At 36.6% G+C, this 18238-nt stretch overlaps 2 protein-coding genes and 1 long non-coding RNA gene across 3 annotated transcripts; 1 reads left to right on the top strand and 2 right to left on the bottom strand.

Moving 5' to 3' along the window:
* Positions 1-73: 73 nt before the first annotated feature.
* On the bottom strand, positions 74-532 carry LOC146929405 (uncharacterized). Its single transcript, XR_015006033.1, has 2 exons — positions 393-532; positions 74-293 (listed from the first exon to the last, which is right to left on the bottom strand). It is a non-coding gene; the product is annotated as an uncharacterized LOC146929405 (long non-coding RNA).
* Positions 533-8309: 7777 nt separating this feature from the next.
* LOC146929404 (uncharacterized) lies at positions 8310-10041 on the top strand. The gene is made up of 4 exons (XM_085707311.1): positions 8310-8493; positions 8671-9102; positions 9178-9273; positions 9527-10041. Exons 1-4 carry the CDS (start codon positions 8310-8312, stop codon positions 10039-10041), a joined length of 1227 nt encoding a protein of 408 aa, XP_085563437.1.
* Positions 10042-15555: 5514 nt separating this feature from the next.
* Positions 15556-17333, bottom strand: LOC146929403 (uncharacterized). The gene is made up of 2 exons (XM_085707310.1): positions 16987-17333; positions 15556-16486 (listed from the first exon to the last, which is right to left on the bottom strand). The coding sequence occupies exons 1-2, from the start codon at positions 17331-17333 to the stop codon at positions 15556-15558; spliced, it is 1278 nt and encodes a 425-aa protein (XP_085563436.1).
* Positions 17334-18238: the final 905 nt, after the last annotated feature.

The following is an 18238-nucleotide window of genomic DNA, read 5'->3' as shown; positions in this document are numbered from 1 at the left end:
TATTTTCTCCCTTGTTTCGTTTCATTACCATCTTCTTAGAGTACATAATCCACAACTACGAGATTTATGAAAATAAAAAAAATAAAAACTTAAATTATTGGGGGCAACACAATAACAAAATGAGATATCCTAGACTTTTCTAGAAAAATCTTATGGTCACATCACTTGATCACATTCACATATGCCAACAAAGGCATTGAAAAAAAATCCTAACATAGTACACTTCGGTTTAAGATGAGACAAGCATCCAATTGACTGACAATCAGAATCTTGGGTACAATTAATAACATCCGCTATAATGAAAAAAGAGAACAAAAATATGTTACTAAAATGAGATAAAATATTATGTAGAAAGTAACTGAAAATTTAAAAAGGATTAAAAAATTGATTACCGTCAACGTTCATTGCAACAAGAACTAAGGAAAGAAAGATGATCATAACATTAACAAACTTGAAAACTTTAGCCATAATTTCTCTCTTATGCATATAAGGAATATTATATAGTTTGATCACTTTATAAACTAGTTCTCTTCTGACATTCTTTATATATATTTTAGACCTTAAGGTGTTGTAAAAAATCCTTCATAAAATTAGAATCATTGATAAATGTCACTTAAGTACATTAAAGTGTCATGTTTGTCCCTTTAGCACACCGAGTAAAGAGATAATTGTAAAAAACTTACCAATCAAACCAATTCATTCTTATTTTACAAATATTCCATTATTTTGTAACCTGTCATGGAAGAAAAGGGATAATAAAAAAAGAGTACTAATATTATTGAATTTCATGTGAGCCCTTTGTTATAGCAGATATACAAATACAATACATGTTAGATTTCAAATTCATCAAAACTACCTCAAGAGAGCATGAAAAGTTATGATTGACAACAATGTATGGTTGGATTGATTGAAAAGCATATAGTTTTATCTCTTTTAGTAATTAATTGATCAAATCATGAAATTCAATAATTTTAGATGTTAAATATTGTTAATAGTCCCACATTGGAAGGGATATGGCATGACTAAGTATTTTATAAGTGGTGGAATTCATCACCTCACAAGCCGGTTTGTCTGGTTGCGATAATGGAATAACATATGATGTTTTTATCTATGTTTTTAGCATAATTTTTTGCATTTGAAGGAATATTATAAGTCAATTATAGGATTTGTCATTGGTTTGAAGAACCTTTTGTATTGTTTTCATTCGAGCCGTTGTAATTCACTTTATCTTAAATCATGCAACTCCACAGGTGTTTTGGGTGTTTTGTAGTTAGAAATCATGTAAATCAACAAATCAAGATATCACTTGAAGGATCAAGGATATAAATATTTGTTAGCCTGTATTTCCGATAGGCTATAATAAATGTGGTCAATGATGTTTGACCTAGATTTTAAAGAGAATGAAATGAGTTTGATTCTCAAGTTCGACTGTCGAAGTGAAGTCCAGAAGATGTGTTGATCGATAAGATGGTTCGACAGAGTGAAGAAGATGTCGAAAGAAGGTTGGCATCGAAAGGAGGAGCTGAGTAGCGGTTTCTCGTCGAAGAGGCATTATTTGAAATTCTAATATGTCTGTCGCAGTTATTGGCAGTTACGTTTCGAACGTGTCTGTAGGTAGTTACTTAGTATAAATAGCATTTTGCTCTATGGAAAACGGGTCACAATTCAATCATACTGAAAACTTACGCTCAAACAATCCGCCTGCATAAGGAGAAACGAGCAACAAGTCCTAATGTATGAATCTGTGCACCACTTTACTTTCATTTTAATGCAATTCTAGTTTACCTTTTAGACTCTTTTTTCATTTTAATCTTTGCTTTCAAGCTTTCTCATCGATCCCTTGAAGATAATTTTGACAGGTCTTACCCTGTGTCTGGATTTCGACGGTTATATTCATAGTTCGCTACTTAGTAACAAGAACAATCCCAATTTTCTGGAAAACAATCAAGCACGATATGTCCTGAGATTTGCTGGTTGATCTCGCTCGCCCTTGTTTTAAATAAGTTCAGTAGTTTACCAAAATCCAGGGTAAACAAATTGGCACGCCATGTGGGATAGTTTGTGTTTTTGTTTAAATTTTCTTTAAAATTTGTTCTGTTTTTTTTTCAAATTTGTGATTTTTGCTGTATGTTCTTGAGGAATAGAAAGAAACTTCCAGAAATGGTACGTTCTACTTGTAGTAATGATCCACCAGCAAGCCCAACAAGGGCATCGATGGAAAATACATCATTAAATGTAATTCCACAACAAAGTCCACAAACTACGCCATCTTATGGCACAAATGTTGATGAAACGGTGGGGGCAAAAATTCCTGCTCAAATATCATCAACCATTCCCGTTACAACTTCGACGGTTGTAGCGGTTACACAATCTAATGCGAATTTTGGTAATCCGTTAGTTCAAAATCCATGGTCCTTTGATCCATCAAATCTTAGGAACCAGCCATATGGAATGCCCGCATCTTTCATGGTAGGCCTCCATAATAATCCATCTAATGTTTCAAAGAATTTGAATACGGTTCACCCTCAGTTTTATTATCCTGGGCCAAGTGTTCCTATTTCAAATCCTCAACAATCACTGACCAATGCTTCCTTGGCTGCTTTAAGGCAGCAAATGGAGGATTGTAACCATGAAATGGTCAATATGTTGACCCAACAAATTGGAACAGTGTTTAACCCTTTAATTAGGAATACCCATAATAGTTATTTAGCACTATTAGACCATGTGGGGCAAATTTGTGATTTCTTTGGCGCTCCTCGTAGGCAAAATGTGCAAATACCTCAAGTTCAAAATCCTAGGCCTGTTGAAGTACTTGTAAATAGGCCTAATGATGGAAATGTTGCCAATCCAGTACCTCAACCTGTGGTCGAACCACAAGTGCCAAGGGTGCAGGAAAGAGTTCCAATCTTGACAGAGGCAGGTGACATAGCAAATAATGAATCCCTAAATTCACCAAATTTGGTGGAGAGACTAATGAATCCATTGTTGAACATATTGCTCGTTACTTGACAGAGGCAGGTGACATAGCAAATAATTAGAACTTGAGAATGAAGTATTTTACAAGTTCATTGACAAAGAATGCCTTTACTGGGTATACAACTTAGCCTTCAGGGTCTATTTTTACTTGGAGTCAATTAGAAAAGGCTTTTCATGAACAATTCTACATGGGACAATCTAAGATCAGTCTCAAAGAATTGGCAACTGTTCGACATAAAACGACTGAATCTATTGATGATTATTTGAATAGGTTCATACTTCTCAAAGCTAGACGTTTTACCCAAGTTCCTAAACATGAATTAGTCGAAATGGCTGCTGGTGGTCTAGACTATTCTATTCGAAAGAAATTGGATACACATTGTCTAAGAGATATGGCACAATTAGCAGATAGAGTTTGACAAGTCGAAAGAATTAAAGCTGAAAAAGCAAGGGCTAGAAAGTATGGTAAAAAGAGAAGGTCACATATGTCGATACTAATGACAGCAATCAAGATTTCGACATTGATTGGAGTCCTGTCGAAGAAAGCGAAGTTAATATCGCTGAACTGTAACCAGGACCTCCATTTGTATCTAAATTGTTGAAACCTTCTAATGGAAAGAATCCTGAAGAACCTAAAAATGATAGATTTGTATCCAAAACCTACACATTTGATATTACCAAATGTGATGAGAGTTTTGATCTTTTGGTCAATGAAGGCATAATGATAGTGCCTAAGAGCCCCTTTTGGTGCGCACGATATGATAGAGTCAGGCTATGATAAGAAGTAGCATAAGGATATGATATAATAGTGACAGGATATACATTTATCATATCACATGTTTGGTGCACATATGATATAAAAGATGATAGCATTGTTTTATCATATCACATGTTTGGTGTCCACTTATTATTGACATGATAAGATACAAAATCATGATTTTTTTTCAATAAACAAATTTAAAAAGGAACATTACTAAAAAAATAAAATAAAAAGGAATAGAACAAATCTGGTAGAAGAACAAATCTTGAGTATTTCAATTAACATGAACTTTTTTTTTCCAATCGTAATATGGATTAGGATAAATGGAAAGCAACAAAAATAGAGGAAGCACAAAATTGTTTCTATAGAACAACAAAGCAAAGGAACTGAACAGTATTTGTATCGATTGAAGCTATAATGAAGGACAAACAAAAACTGTGAATAAGTGATTGAAAAAAATTGGATTTGTTGATTAAAAAAGGTTAAGATGATTAACGATTGAAAAAAATTGTACGATTATATCAATCGAAACAGTAGTGACTAGTGAATAAGCAAAAGAGAAAGGAAAGCTCAAAAATGTATATCTATAGAATAAGAAGGTTACACGAGAGATGGAGGAATAGGCTGGATTGGGAATCGAAGGAGGGTAAATAAAATAGCATGCGCGTTGATGATAAGTCTATGCTATCAGGTTTCTAACCCAACAAAAAGGAAGGATTAGAATTACAAAGGGTGAATAGGATAGGATTAGTAATAGGTTTAATTTATCATAACCTATCGGTGCACCAAACAACGGATTTGAATAGGATAGCATACTTATATCATATCCTGTCTCTCTATCATGCGCACCAAATGGACCCTAAAGGTTTGAAATTACCTCCTCTTGAGCAAAGGCAGAAAAGAGGATATTGTAAATTTCATGGTAATTTTGGCCATAACACATCTCGTTGTGTGGTTTTCAGGGATTCAGTGCAAAAAAACATTAGATGAAGGCATGTTGATGTTTGGAGACAAACCAAACCAGCCAATGCAAGTTGATACTGATCCTTTGAAGAAAGTAGATTACATGTACATGGAAATAGCAGGCATGAACATGGTGGAAATATCTGAGATCGATCCTATAGTGGCTAATGGCCCAAAGGTTGACGTAGAAATGGTTACTGAAGGCCATAAATGTGTTGAAACAATGATTACTGAAGATCAGTACGAAGAAAAAATACAAGTGGTATTTCCCAAAGCTGAAGAAGATCTTATTGATTTTCTTAACATATGCAAAATTTCTGGTTTCCCCAGTTATGTTGTGTCCCAGATGTAGTGCTGCTTTTGATAAGAAAGCTACGAAGAATGTTGAAGGTTTTCGTCCTCAATCGAAGCGGAAAGGAAAATCGGCTGACAAAAGGCCTAAATTCAGTTTCGAAAAAGCAAACATTCCTCTCAAGGACACATCCCCAACTGCAAACCAGAAGAAGGGACCAATGAAAACCTTCTCTCCTCCCTCCAAATCCCCAAATAATCAATGGGTATTTTCTGGTGGTAAAAATCCCAATCACAAGTTTCCACCTATGAAGTGGGTTAAGAAAGTCACTGGAAAATTTCTAATTGAGCAGTGGGTACTTTCTTGTGGAAAGAGAACTACTGGAAATAGCGATCGAAATGAGACGCCTGATCAGAAGGGAGAAGAAACATATGGTTCGAAGCGGTTCGTTCATAACGTCAACTACAAAGGGAAAAATCCCATGACAAAAACTCATTGGCGTGGATTCCAGCGTCAGAAAAAGGCTGATGCCTTAAAAGATGTTACAAATGTTAACAATAATGCTGACAAAGGAAAGAACCAAGAACCAGCTATCTTCGATACGTTTCTGAGAGGATCAAGAACCAAGAAAGCCTGCCACTGAGAGGATCTTTCCTCCCCTTCCGTTTGTGAAAAAAGGTCTTTCTGTCGAAGATGAAGAATTAACTTCGAACTTCACTGATTATGAAGCTAACCTCAATATAATTCTTGTTGTATCAGTGATTCCGATTGAATATGATGTTATATCAGAGGTTACATAAGATGAGGAAGACTTCACTGAATAAATGACTGTTCACCAGCCAAAGTGTTATTATGTGATGAATAATGGTTGTGTTGAAGGCCAACAGGCTATGTTTGAAAGACCTGATCATCACATGCAACATCATCTCAAACCTTTGTTCATCCAAGCTAAAATTAATGATGTTGGAATAAACAAGGTTCTGGTAGATGGAGGTGCAGAAGTGAATCTATTGCGACACTTTCTCTTAAAAAATTTTGGCTTATCAGAATCTGATTCGAAGTCACATAATGTAGTTCTTTGTAACTATGAAGGGAAATCTGGAAGTTCCTTTGTTGCTATTGAAGTTGACCTGGTGGTAGGAACTGTGAAAAGGACGACTTTATTCTTGGTAGTTGAATCAAAGGTTAACTACAATCTACTACTTGGCAGAAAATGGATACATGGTGTTGGAGCTGTTCCTTCAACAATGCATCAAAGACTCTCTCTCTGGAAGGAAAATGGTGTGCTAGAAAATATTGAAGCAGATCAAAGTTACTTTGTGGCTGAAGTTGCAAATATCACAAAGAAAACCTTCGATAAACAATTGGCAAGAATTAGGCCATGCCCTATTTCTGCAATTGGTTTTGAGAACCATGGCAATTTCGTTTGGTCAATGAAATTGCATCCAAAAGATGGTTTCATCTGGAAGAAGGAATTTGTTGAAGATAATGTAATGAGAACTAGAGCCTCTATGTATCCAAGGACCCCAGCCTAGGGGCATCCTGAAATTGGAGTCTCACCATCTGGGTGGGACGATGTCAGCGTTGGTGATGAATGGACCCAATGTTTGGGAAAAGATTACGGCCTATGTAGCCGAAAATAGTGAAAAAGCGGTTTTATAAGCCGGAATTGAACAATAAAAATCAATCAAAGATGCTAACGATGATTTCCAATTCAGTTCGATTGAAAGCCAAAGGTTGGATTGTATTTATGATGATGAACCTTTGGGTTTCGAAAAATATCCAATGGGATCAGCTAAGAAAATGAAGGCTTAGGATCCTTTGGAAGAAGTTGATTTGGGTGATGGTTTTATAAAAAGACCAACTTACATTAGCACCAAGATTGACAAAGACTTCAAAGTTCGAATTATTGAAATATTGAAGAAATACAAAAACTGTTTTGCTTGGGACTACAATGAGATGCCAGGTTTGAGTCAAGACATGGTGGAACTGAAATTACCAATTCGACCTGACAAAAAGCCAGTGAAACTTACTCCAATAAGGTTTGCACCACAAATCCAGTCGAAGATCAAAGAAGAAATCGAGAGATTACTGAAATGCGGCTTCATCAGAACTGCAAGGTATGTAGATTGGTTAGCTAATATTATGCCTGTTGTTAAGGAAAATGGGACTCTTAGAGTCTGTAAAGATTTTAGGGATTTGAATTTAGCTACTCCAAAAGATGAATACCATATGCCAGTGGCAGAGATGCTTGTTGATTCCGCAGCGGGTTATGAATATTTAAGCATGCTAGATGGTTATTCTGGGTATAATCAAATATACATTGCTGAAGAAGACGTATCTAAAACTGCTTTTAGATGTCCAGGGGCTTTAGGTTGCTATGAATGGATAGTAATGCCTTTTGGTCTAAAAAAATGCTGGTGCTTGTTATCAAAGAGCAATGAATTCTATGTTTCATGATTTTATAGGGAAATTTATGCAAATTTACATAGATGACATTGTTGTTAAATCATCTGCTGAGAGGATCATTTAGATCACCTTCAAACATCATTCGAAAGAATGAGAAAATATGGATTGAAAATGAATCCATCGAAATGTGTAGGTGATTTCTTAGGTTTTGTTGTGCACAAAAAAGGCATTGAAATTAATCAAAACAAAACAAAGGCAAAACCGCCTTCGACATCGAAAGAGCTTCAATCTTTGTTGGGTAAAATCAACTTTCTCAGAAGATTTATTTCGAATCTAAGTGGTTGAACTGAAGTTTTCTCACCACTGCATTGACTGAAGAAAGAAGATGTTTTCAAATGGGAACCAGAACATCAAAAAACTTTCGATGACATCAAGGCTTACTTGATGAACCCTCCTATTTTGTTACCTCCTCTTAGGGATAAAGTAATGAAATTGTATATAGCTGCTTCAGATAATACTATCGGAAGTATGCTAGAACAAGAAGATGAAAATGGTGTATAAGTGGCTATTTATTATCTTAGTAGGGTTTTAAATGATGTTGAAACAAGGTATCATCCAAGTGAAAAATTGTGCCTTTGTTTGTATTTTTCATGTATTAAACTTAAGCAATATATAAAGCTTGTCGATGTTTATCTTTATTCCCAGTTTGACATAATTAAGCATATGTTGTCGAAGCCAATATTACACAGCAGAGTTGGTGAATGGGCTTTGGCACTTACAGAATATTCATTGACCTATCAATCTTTAAAATCTGTGAAAGGTCAAATCATTGCTGATTTCATTGTTGATCATTCCTAGTTGAGGAATCATTAAATTTTGTGGATGTTCAACCTTGGAAGCTCTATTTCGATGTTTCCAACTATAAAAAGTGGCATTGGAGTTGGAATTCTAGTCATTTTGCCTGAAAATATTCCAGCCAAACTTAAGTTTCGATTTGATAAGCTTTGCTCTAATAATGAGGCTGAATACGAAGCCTTAATAGCAGAACTTGAGATTTTCCACGAACTGGGGGCAAAATATGTCGAAATTAGAGGTGATTCTGAATTAGTCATAAAACAATTAACGAAAGAATATAAATGTGTTAAAGAAAATTTGATTATTTACTTTGCCACTGCTACTGCTTTATTGAAACGTTTTGATCGGGCAAACATTCAACATGTGCCTGGGATTGAAAATCAAGAAGCAAATGACTTAGCATAAATTGCTTCAGGATACAGAATCACTGAGATAAAGTTTGAAGAACTTATCAAAATAAGGGAAAAAGTTGCCTCAAAGGAATCTGATTCAGATAAATTATCACTGCCAAAACTTCGGGGGGAAAGAGAATCAAATGGCTCAAATGGTGAAATTTTTGAAAATTTTGCTGAAATTTTTGCCATTGACAACTTATCAAACAATGATTGGCGAACACCAATTGTCGAATACCTGCAAAATCCTGCAGGAAACACTAGTAGAAAGACTAAATATAGAGCATTAAGCTACGTGATTATTGAGAATGAGTTGTTTAAAAAATCTCTAGAAGGGGTTTTACTAAAATGCCTCAGTGAAACTAAAGCATATTTACCAATTTCTAATACTCATATTGGTGCATGTGGATCTCATCAAGCAGGTCACAAGATGAAATGGCTTCTATTTCGACAAGGTATGTACTGGCTAACTATGTTAAAAGATTTCATAGTGTTTGCAAAAAGTTGTCAAAAATGACAACTACATGCAGGAATCCAACATGTGCCTGCAAGTGAATTACATTCGATTGTAAAGCCTTGGCCATTTAGAGGACGGGCTCTGGACGTAATTGGTGAAATTAAGCCAGGTTTGTCAGCAAGGCACAAATAAATATTGGTTGGAATAGACTATTTCACCAAATGGGTAGAAGCCATCCCATTAAGAAAAGTTACTCAAAATATGGTCATTAGTTTAATTCAAAATCATATTTTGCATAGATTTGGAATTCCATAAACAATCACCACTGATCAAAGGATCAGTTTTTACAGGCCAAAAAATGGTACGATTTGCTAACCAAACAGGTTTCAAATTGTTAACTTCGACACCATATTATGCTTAAGCAAATGGTCAAGTCGAAGCAGCCAACAAAAACCTTATATCTTTGATTAAAAAGAATACAAACGAAAGTCCAAAAGGTTGGCACAATATCCTTGATCAAGCTCTATGGGCTTATAGAACTTCCCCCGAAGAGTCAACTAAAACTACTCCTTTTAGGCTTACATTTGGAAATGATGTTGTGTTACCTGCAGAAATTTGTGTTCAATCGACCAGAGTTCAAAGACAACATGAAATTCCTGTTGACCATAATTGGAATATGGTTTTAGACGAACTGGTTGATTTAGATGAAGAAAGGTTAAAAGCATTAGACATCCTTATGAGGCAAAAAGAGAGAATAACCAAGTTTTATAACAAAAAGGTCAAATCAAAAACTTTTGATATAAATGACTTGGTTTGGAAATTTATTTTGCCTATGGATAAAAGAAACAAAGCCCTAGGTAAATGGGCACCTGGTTGGGAAGGACCATGGAAAATCCTAAGAGTCTTTCGAATAATGCATATGAAATCGAAGAGTTGAATGACGACAATCGAATCATACGCATAAATGGGAAATATTTGAAGAAATATAAACCATTACTACAAGAAGTTAAAATAACTTTGGACTAATTCGAAAGAAAATAAAAAGATGGCATTAAGTGATTAAAGCCACTAAGGGGCAGGTTACAAAATAGTTGAATGCTACAGCTTAAATGCAAAAAACATTATGTAACATTCGACGAATACTAGAAAAGAAAAACCCCTAATTTAACTAAGGCCATAAAAAAGTGAGCCAAAACAGAAAGTGCTTCGGAAATCATGGAGCTCACTGTCGAAACGACAGAGGATGCAGATGTCAGTTTGAGAATAGTCATAATCTTGTCCAGGAGAAGGCCAATAATAGCCAGGCAATCTTCCGTCTCCAACACATGTGTCTTTTGACTGACACAGAGTTCTCAGAGTTAAACCATTAGGCATCGGTCTATTCCACCCAATAGGGCAGAAACGAGCCCAATAGGAGTCCCCCAGCCGAACATGCGAAGGCGAAGTTCGCTAAGTTTCTAGGCTCGAAAGAACTTAGTGAAGGTAGAAATCTCTTTGTCAATACCTTCGTTTCCCTCTGTGGAGGCATCTAGCAACATCAGGAAATATTCCACTACTTTAGCCTTAGAATCAGAGGCGATGTTTAAGATATGCCGGACAATTTCCACATCGGAGTCAATTTCATGAAGCAAGTTAAGTCCACGGAGAACGCAATAGTCTGGATTACCGTTCTTAATCATGGCGTTAAGGAAGGAAATTTGACGAGAAGTAAGATCATCATAACCCAACCAATTGTTTACCCTAGATTTTGGTAAACTACTGAACTGATTTAAAACAAGGGCGAGCGACATCAACCAGCAAATCTCAAGCTTTTTTATGCTTAATTGTTTTCTTAAAAATGGTGAATGTTCTAGAGAACTATGAATATAACCGTCGAAATCCAGACACAGGGTAAGACCTGTCGAGATTATCTTCAAGGGAACGATGCTAAGGCTTAAAAGTAAAGATTAAAAAGAAAAAAGGAGTCTAAAAGACTAAAAGACGAACTAGAATTGCATTAAAATGAAAGTAAAGTGGTGCACAGATTCATACATTTGTAACTTGTTTACTCGTTTCTCCTGAAGCGCAGATAGTTTGAGTGTGTAAGTTTTGTATATATGTGAATTGTGACCTGTTTTCCATAGAGGAAAATGCTACTTATACTAAGTAACTGCCTACAAACACGTTCGAGACGTAACTTCTAAAAAATGCTATAGACGTATTTGAATTTCAAATAACGCCCCTTCGACAAAAAACCACAACTCAGCTCCTCCTTCCGACGCCAATCTTCCTTGGACATCTTCTTTCCTCCATCGAACCATCCTCTCGATCAACACATCTTCTGAACTTCACTTCGACAATCGAACTTGAGAATCGAGCTCAATTCATTATCTTCGAAATTTGGGTCAAACTTCATTGACCACATTTATTATAGCCTTTTGAAAATACAGGCTAACAAATTGCCCCCTAAAAAAATATCTTTTTCGTTGATATCTTCAGATAGAAGAAGAAAGAGTACATTTTTTGAACTTCACTGAGTGTATTTCTTTGGTCGAAAGGTAGTTAAAACCATCATTTTAGTGATGTCATCACTCTTCACTTAGCGAACCACGTTCCACATCTTGGAATTGTAATTTTTCCTTTATTTTACTAACTGCCAACGTCGTTGACACCTGTTAAAGATCAAGGCCTATAAAAAAGGAATCCATTTCTTTTTACTTGCTCTTCATTATCCCAGTCATACTCGCAATTTAGCCTTCTTTCTCCTTTACTGTGAAGGAACATATTGCATTTCAAACCCAAATCACTTCTTATCTCAACAAGCGACACCTCCTGATAACCTTTTGACATCATGGCGAACACTACTGAAGATTTATCGCCTCGAACAACGTCAGAACGAGGATTGCTCAATTTCCCGGTGCCAGCGTAATTTGGAAATGCATGGTTTTTAGAAGAACCAGCCCAAACTAAAGAAAACATTCAAATATGGAAATCCCAGGTATTGATAACTCACTCTGACTCAAAACACGCATACCTAGGCCCAATTAAGAAAACCGAGAGCGAGGAAGTTCAGCAAATCTTTCCTTGATTTTCATTCAAAATCGAGACGCTCCCTATGACCTTAAGTTTTTAGGTACTAAGGTTTTTAAGGCGGCTCCCAGATTTGAGAACAATGAGCCATATCTTGCCTGGCTTAACAAGCTTGAGAAAAAGAAAGGGAATTTATGAAAAGAACTTGGAATTTTCAATCTTATCCAGCTGTCGACACCGGGTCCCAGGTGCTACCAAGATATGTTTTTAGCTGCTTTGCACTTTTGGGACATCTCGACCAATAGTCTTCACTTAAAATGTGGGATGTTCACTCCTACATTATTAGATGTCGTAGCTATAACTGGTCTTAAGCCAACCGGTGACATCTTCGATCCAGATATTTGCAAGTCAAACATAACCTTCGACTTCAAAAGGGCTGCCTTTGATAACTATATCACAGACCATCACAACACCAAAGTCGAGGATGTTTCTGATGAAGAACATATAGCCTTTCTAACTTAATGGTTGTCTATGTATGTCTTCTGCATAAGATATATTCAAGTAGCGAAACATTATAGTACCAACTACATGAGGGGAAGTAAATCTGCCTAAGCAAGCTTCTCCTAGGCTGTTTGTATGAAAGTCACAACCAAGGAGTAACTGACATACGAGAGCAAGTTGATAGACTGATGATCCCTGGTCCAATTTGGCTATTTCGAATGTGCCTTTTTGCCACCTTTGGACCTGAACTAGGCGCTTTCCTTCCAAAAGATTCTGAGGAAACATGTAAAGACATACATTTTGAAGGAGTCGGGCTTGCTATACTTTGATACAAAGAGAATAAGCCTAGCCAAGATTTGTTTTTCGAGGCCTTCAACGTCTTTCTGAAATGCGATGTGTTCATGCCTTCCTTTGCTCCTTTCATGACAAGAACATGTGGGCCACCTTAGTACATCAGAGAATTCCCTGCAAAAGATGCTTGATTCGAAGACGAGACAAACGCCATCTGGAAAGCTTACTTGACTCCTAGGTTGCTTTATAGCAGAACTACTCCCAATGCTTCGACAGATTCCTTCGAGGTGTATGGTTATCAGCCTAATCTTGTAGCTAGGCAGTTTGGTTTGGTTCAGGTTCATCCCTGTCCATTCTATCATTCTGAACAAGATATGAGGAAACTAAGAACCGGAGCTCAATGGTGAACCACTCTGTCAAAGTTCAACAAAAATTTCCCAAACTTTGAACCTTTCCACTTTGAACTTTCGTGCAAATGTACTCAGTCATTTTTTGTGTGGTGGCAAAATCATTTTTCTAATGGTAGTAAAGAAGTGAATCTAGACAACCTGCTCTCTGAATTGGATTCCGCTTTTACTTCTTTGCAAGAAAAATGTAGGAAAAACAAAGGTTGTTGAATTATGATGACGAACTCAGAAAGGAAACAAACCTTTCCATCGAGAAAGCTAATGAACTCCAAAAAAAGAATGCCGAAATTGCTAGATTAACTATGGAATCCGGCTGTTTCGGCAGCAAATTCTCTTGCTCGAAAGCATATCTCAACATCTTAAAGGATGAATTTGAGATCTAATACTTCTGTAATTCCCAAGTGTAACGCCTCTGCTTGGTGGGCATGTAAAGCCCGAGGTTGAAGAGGGCGGGGAGTGGTCCGGCTCCTGGCAGCTTCTAGGCAGAACAGAATCACATCGGAATGAGAGGGATCCTGATGCCGTGCATGTATGGGACTGCATGGTTGAAGGAAGGCTTATAAGAATTGTTTGGTACTACCTATATCAACAAGATGAATCTTCTTTTCGGTAGCTCAATCCATAAGAACTCCACAGTTAAGCATGCTTGACTTGGAGCAATTTTGGGATGGGTGACCTACCAGGAAGTTTCCCGGTAAGCGTGTGAGTGAGGACAAAACACGCTGAAAAGACTCGTGTTGGTTTGTGGGGTCAGTCGGCAATCCTAAAAAGTAGTCTGGGATGTCACACCAAGTATTCTTACTCTGTCCCTGAACTTCTAAATTGTTTATTTTATTCCCTTTCCAATTTGATGTGAATCAAAATCCCTGAGAATTTCTTAGGAAAATAAAATGTTATTAATTAGTTCCAATCCACCACGAATACTTCGGAACTGAACAATCTTTTTCTTCTTCACAATAAAAGACTTAAACCTTTCAACCTTCTCCAAGGAGTTGGATTAAAATTAGTGGCCACATGGCCTTCATTGATTTGCATGATTTGGACGGTTATTTACCACTATTCTCATTTTCTAGGGTTATATAAACCAGTTCCACTTCTTCACCAAACTATTTTTGAACTTCTTAACTTTTTACCCATAAATCACCTTCTTCTAAAACCCATTTTTTGTGTTTCCTAAATCATGGATCACCTTACTGAAGACACCATCATCCTTATTGCAAAGAAAGCCGCGGAACATGGCACTTAACCTCTCTTCAATTTCATGCGGACTTCAAAAACCCACTTAAGAATTTGTAGGTTCCCTGCCGTTCTCAGGTCTTTGCCTTCAGAACATGTAAATGTAATTCACGATGATGAAATACCTATCTCCCAATTCAATTTTCTCTATATGATGATTGAAAGTGGGCACGAGGATTTCTGCATCGTTCGGGCACTTAACGAGGATTTCTGCATCGTTCGGGCACTTAACCTGATGTAGCAGAAGCCAAACGCGTTTTGAAACTTGCATCTGCTGTTGGGTCTAAGACTGCGGCCTATTTCCTGATGATATTGGATGCCTCTTCTGAAGGAGGCGAAGAAATCGAACTAGCGGTTTCCACCTTTACCAAATTTTTTGAAACCCAGACACTCGAAGTGCTTCAAGATCGCATAACTGGCTGGGGAACCCTTTACTGGGCTGTTGCTTGTGCCCGTCATTATTGGGAAACGTTACCAATGCCCGATGGCTTGGTTGTTATATCTCTTTGCCAATCGAAAAACACATGCAAAGGAGATGGGAGGATGCTTGGCTACTATTGGCCTGACCTCGGGAAGGATCATGAATATTCTCAATCTGAAGTCTGCATCCTGTGTCGTTTCGACGTTGAACTCCATTCCTTTCGTAGAATGTTCAACTTCAGGCCAGTCTTTTATGATTAATTTTAGGGCTTGCTTTACTTTTTCTAGCACACTTAACGAATGAATGTTTGAAGACTTCACACTAAAAAATGTAAACATTCGACACTCTTGTAAATTGCCCATTAGCTGGCTTTAATTTCTTAATGCCATATTTTTATTTTCTTTTCGAATTAATTCGAAATTATTCTCGTTTCTTGGGATAATGGTCTATATTTCTTTGAATATTTCCAATTTAAATTGTCAATGGCAAAAATTTCAAAAATTTCACCATTTGATTTTGATTCCCTTGCCCCCCCAAGTTTTGGCGGTGATAATTTATCTGAATCAGATTCCTTTGAGGCAAGTTTTTACCTTATTTTGATAAGTTCTTCGAACTTTATCTCAGTGATTCTGTATCTTGAAGCAATTTGTGGTAAGTCATTTGCTTCTTGATTTTCAATCCTAGGCACATGTTGAATGTTTTCCCGATCGAAACGTTTCAATAAAGCAGTAGCAGTGGCAAAGTAAATAATCAAATTTTCTTTAACACACTTGTATTCTGTTGTTAATTTCTTTATGATTAATTTAGAATCACCTCTAATTTTGACATCTTTTCCCCCTAGTCCTTCTATCAAGGCTTCGTATTCAGCCTCATTATTAGAGCAAAGCTTATCAAGTCGAAACTTAAGCCCGGTTGGAATATTCTCAGGTGAGATGATTAGAATTCCAACTCTAGTGCCATTTTTATGGCTGGAACCATCGAAATAGAGCCTCCAAGGTTGAACATCCATAAAATTTAATGATTCTTCAACTACGGAATGATCAACAATGAAATCAGCAATAATTTGACCTTTCACAGACTTTAAAGACTGATAGGTCAATGAATATTCTGTAAGTGCCAAAGCCCATTTACCAACTCTGCTATGTAGTATTGGCTTCGACAGCATATGCTTGATTATATCAAAGTGGGAATACACGTAGACATCAATAGGCTGTATATATTGCATAAGTTTAATATATGTAAAGTACAAACAAAGGCACAATTTTTCACTTGGATGATACCTTGTTTCAGTATCATTCAGAACCCTACTAAGATAATAAATAGCTCTTTCTACGCCATTTTCATCCTCCTGTGCTAGCATACTTTCTATAGTATTATCTGAAGAAGCTATATACAATTTCATTACTTTATCCCTAAGAGGAGGTAACAAAATAGGAGGGTTCATCAAGTAAGCCTTGATGTCATCGAATGCTTTTTGGTGTGTTGGTTCCCATCTGAAAACATCTTCTTTCTTCAGTCTAAGTAATGGCGAGAAAACTTAAATTCTGCCACTTAGATTTGAAATAAATCTTCTAAGAAAGTTGATTTTTCCCAACAAAGATTGAAGCTCTTTCTTTGTCGAAGGCGATTTTGTCTCCAAAATTGCCTTTATTTTGGTTTGATTATTTTCAATGCCTTTTTTGTGCACAACAAAACCTAAGAAGTCACCTGCACGTACACCAAAGGCACATTTCAGTGGATTCATTTTCAATCCATATTTTCTCATCCTTTTGAATGATATTTGAAGGTGATCTAAACGATCTTTCTCAGCAGAAGATTTGACAACAATGTCATCTATGAAATTTGCATATATTTTCCTATAAAATCATGAAACATAGAATTCATTGCTCTTTGAGAACAAGCACCAACATTTTTTAGACCAAAAGGCATTACTATCCATTCATAACAACCTAAATCCCCTGGACATCTAAAAGCAATCCTAGATACGTCTTCTTCATCAATGTATATTTGATTATACCTAGAATAACCATCTAGCATGCTTAAATATTCATAACCTGTCGTTGAATCAACAAGCATTTCTACCACTTGCATAGGGTATTCATCTTTTGGAGTAGCTAAATTTAAATCCCTAAAATCTATGCAGACTCTAAGAGTCCCATTTTTATTAACAATAGGAAAAATATTAGCTAACCAATCGACATACCTTGCAGTTCTGATGAAGCCGCATTTCAGAAATCTCTCGATTTCTTCTTTGATATTCGACTGGATTTGTGGCACAAATCTTCTTGGACTCTGTTTCACTGGCTTTTTGTCAGGTCGAATTGGTAACTTAAGTTCTACCACATTTTGACTCAAACCTGGCATCTCATTGTAGTCTCAAGCAAAATAGTCTTTGTATTTCTTTGTATTTCTTCAACAGTTCAATGATTTGAACTTTGAAGTCTTTGGCAATCTTGGTGCTAATGTAAGTTGGTCTTTCTCAATGATTTTCAATCGAACTAAATTGAAAATCATCATTAGCATCTTTGATTGATTTTTCTTGTTCGATTTCGGATTCTAAGGCCGCTTTTTCACTATTTTCGGCTACATAGGCCGTAATCTTGTCCCAAACATTGGTTTCAGTCATCATCAACGCTGACATCTTCCCACCCAGATGGTGAGACTCCAATTTCAGGATGCCCCATGCTGGGGTCCTTGGATACATAGAGGCTCTAGTCGTCATTACGTTATCTTCAACGCATTTCTTCTTCCAGATGAAACCATCTTTTGGATGCAATGTCATTGACCAAAGGAAATTGCCATGGTTCTCATAACCAATTGCAGAAATAGGGCATGGCCTAATTCTTTCCAATTGTTTGTCGAAGGTTTTCTTTGTGATATTTGCATCTTCAGCCACAAAGTAACTTTGGTCTGCTTCAATATTTTCTAGCACACCATTTTCCTTCCAGAGAGAGAGAGTCTTTGATGCATTGTTTAAGGAACAGCTCCAACGCCATGTATCCATTCTCTGCCAATTAATAGATTATAGTTAGCCTTTGACTCAACTACTAAGAACAAAGTTACCCTTTTCACAGTTCCTACCAAAGGTCAACTTCAATAGCACCAAAGGAACTTCCGGATTTCCCTTCATAGTTACAAAGAACTACATTATATGGCTTCAAATCAGATTCTGATAAGCTAATCTTTTCCAAAAGAAAATGTGGCAATAAATTTACTGCTGCACCTCCATCTACAAGCACCATGTTTATTCCAACATTATTAATCTTCGC

This window comes from Medicago sativa, chromosome 4, assembly GCF_051527215.1.
Source record: "Medicago sativa cultivar Bolivia chromosome 4, Bolivia_mono, whole genome shotgun sequence".
Classification (NCBI taxonomy): Eukaryota; Viridiplantae; Streptophyta; class Magnoliopsida; order Fabales; family Fabaceae; genus Medicago; species Medicago sativa.
The sequence above is the reverse complement of the archived record's forward strand: the minus strand, read 5'-3'. Positions and strand labels throughout refer to the sequence as shown.

What these genes read in the sequence shown, in the direction of transcription:
- LOC146929404 (XM_085707311.1), top strand. Translation starts at nt 8,310, where the DNA reads ATGTTTCCAACTATAAAAAGTGGCATTGGAGTTGGAATTCTAGTCATT. An exon ending in ATGGCTTCTATTTCGACAAG is followed by an intron (nt 9,103 to 9,177) that starts GTATGTACTGGC and finishes AACTACATGCAG; the next exon opens with GAATCCAACATGTGCCTGCA. An exon ending in AATTGGTGAAATTAAGCCAG is followed by an intron (nt 9,274 to 9,526) that starts GTTTGTCAGCAA and finishes ATTATGCTTAAG; the next exon opens with CAAATGGTCAAGTCGAAGCA.
- LOC146929403 (XM_085707310.1), bottom strand. Translation starts at nt 17,333, where the DNA reads ATGCCAGGTTTGAGTCAAAATGTGGTAGAACTTAAGTTACCAATTCGA. An exon ending in ATGCTAGATGGTTATTCTAG is followed by an intron (nt 16,487 to 16,986) that starts GTATAATCAAAT and finishes GCCATTACTTAG; the next exon opens with ACTGAAGAAAGAAGATGTTT.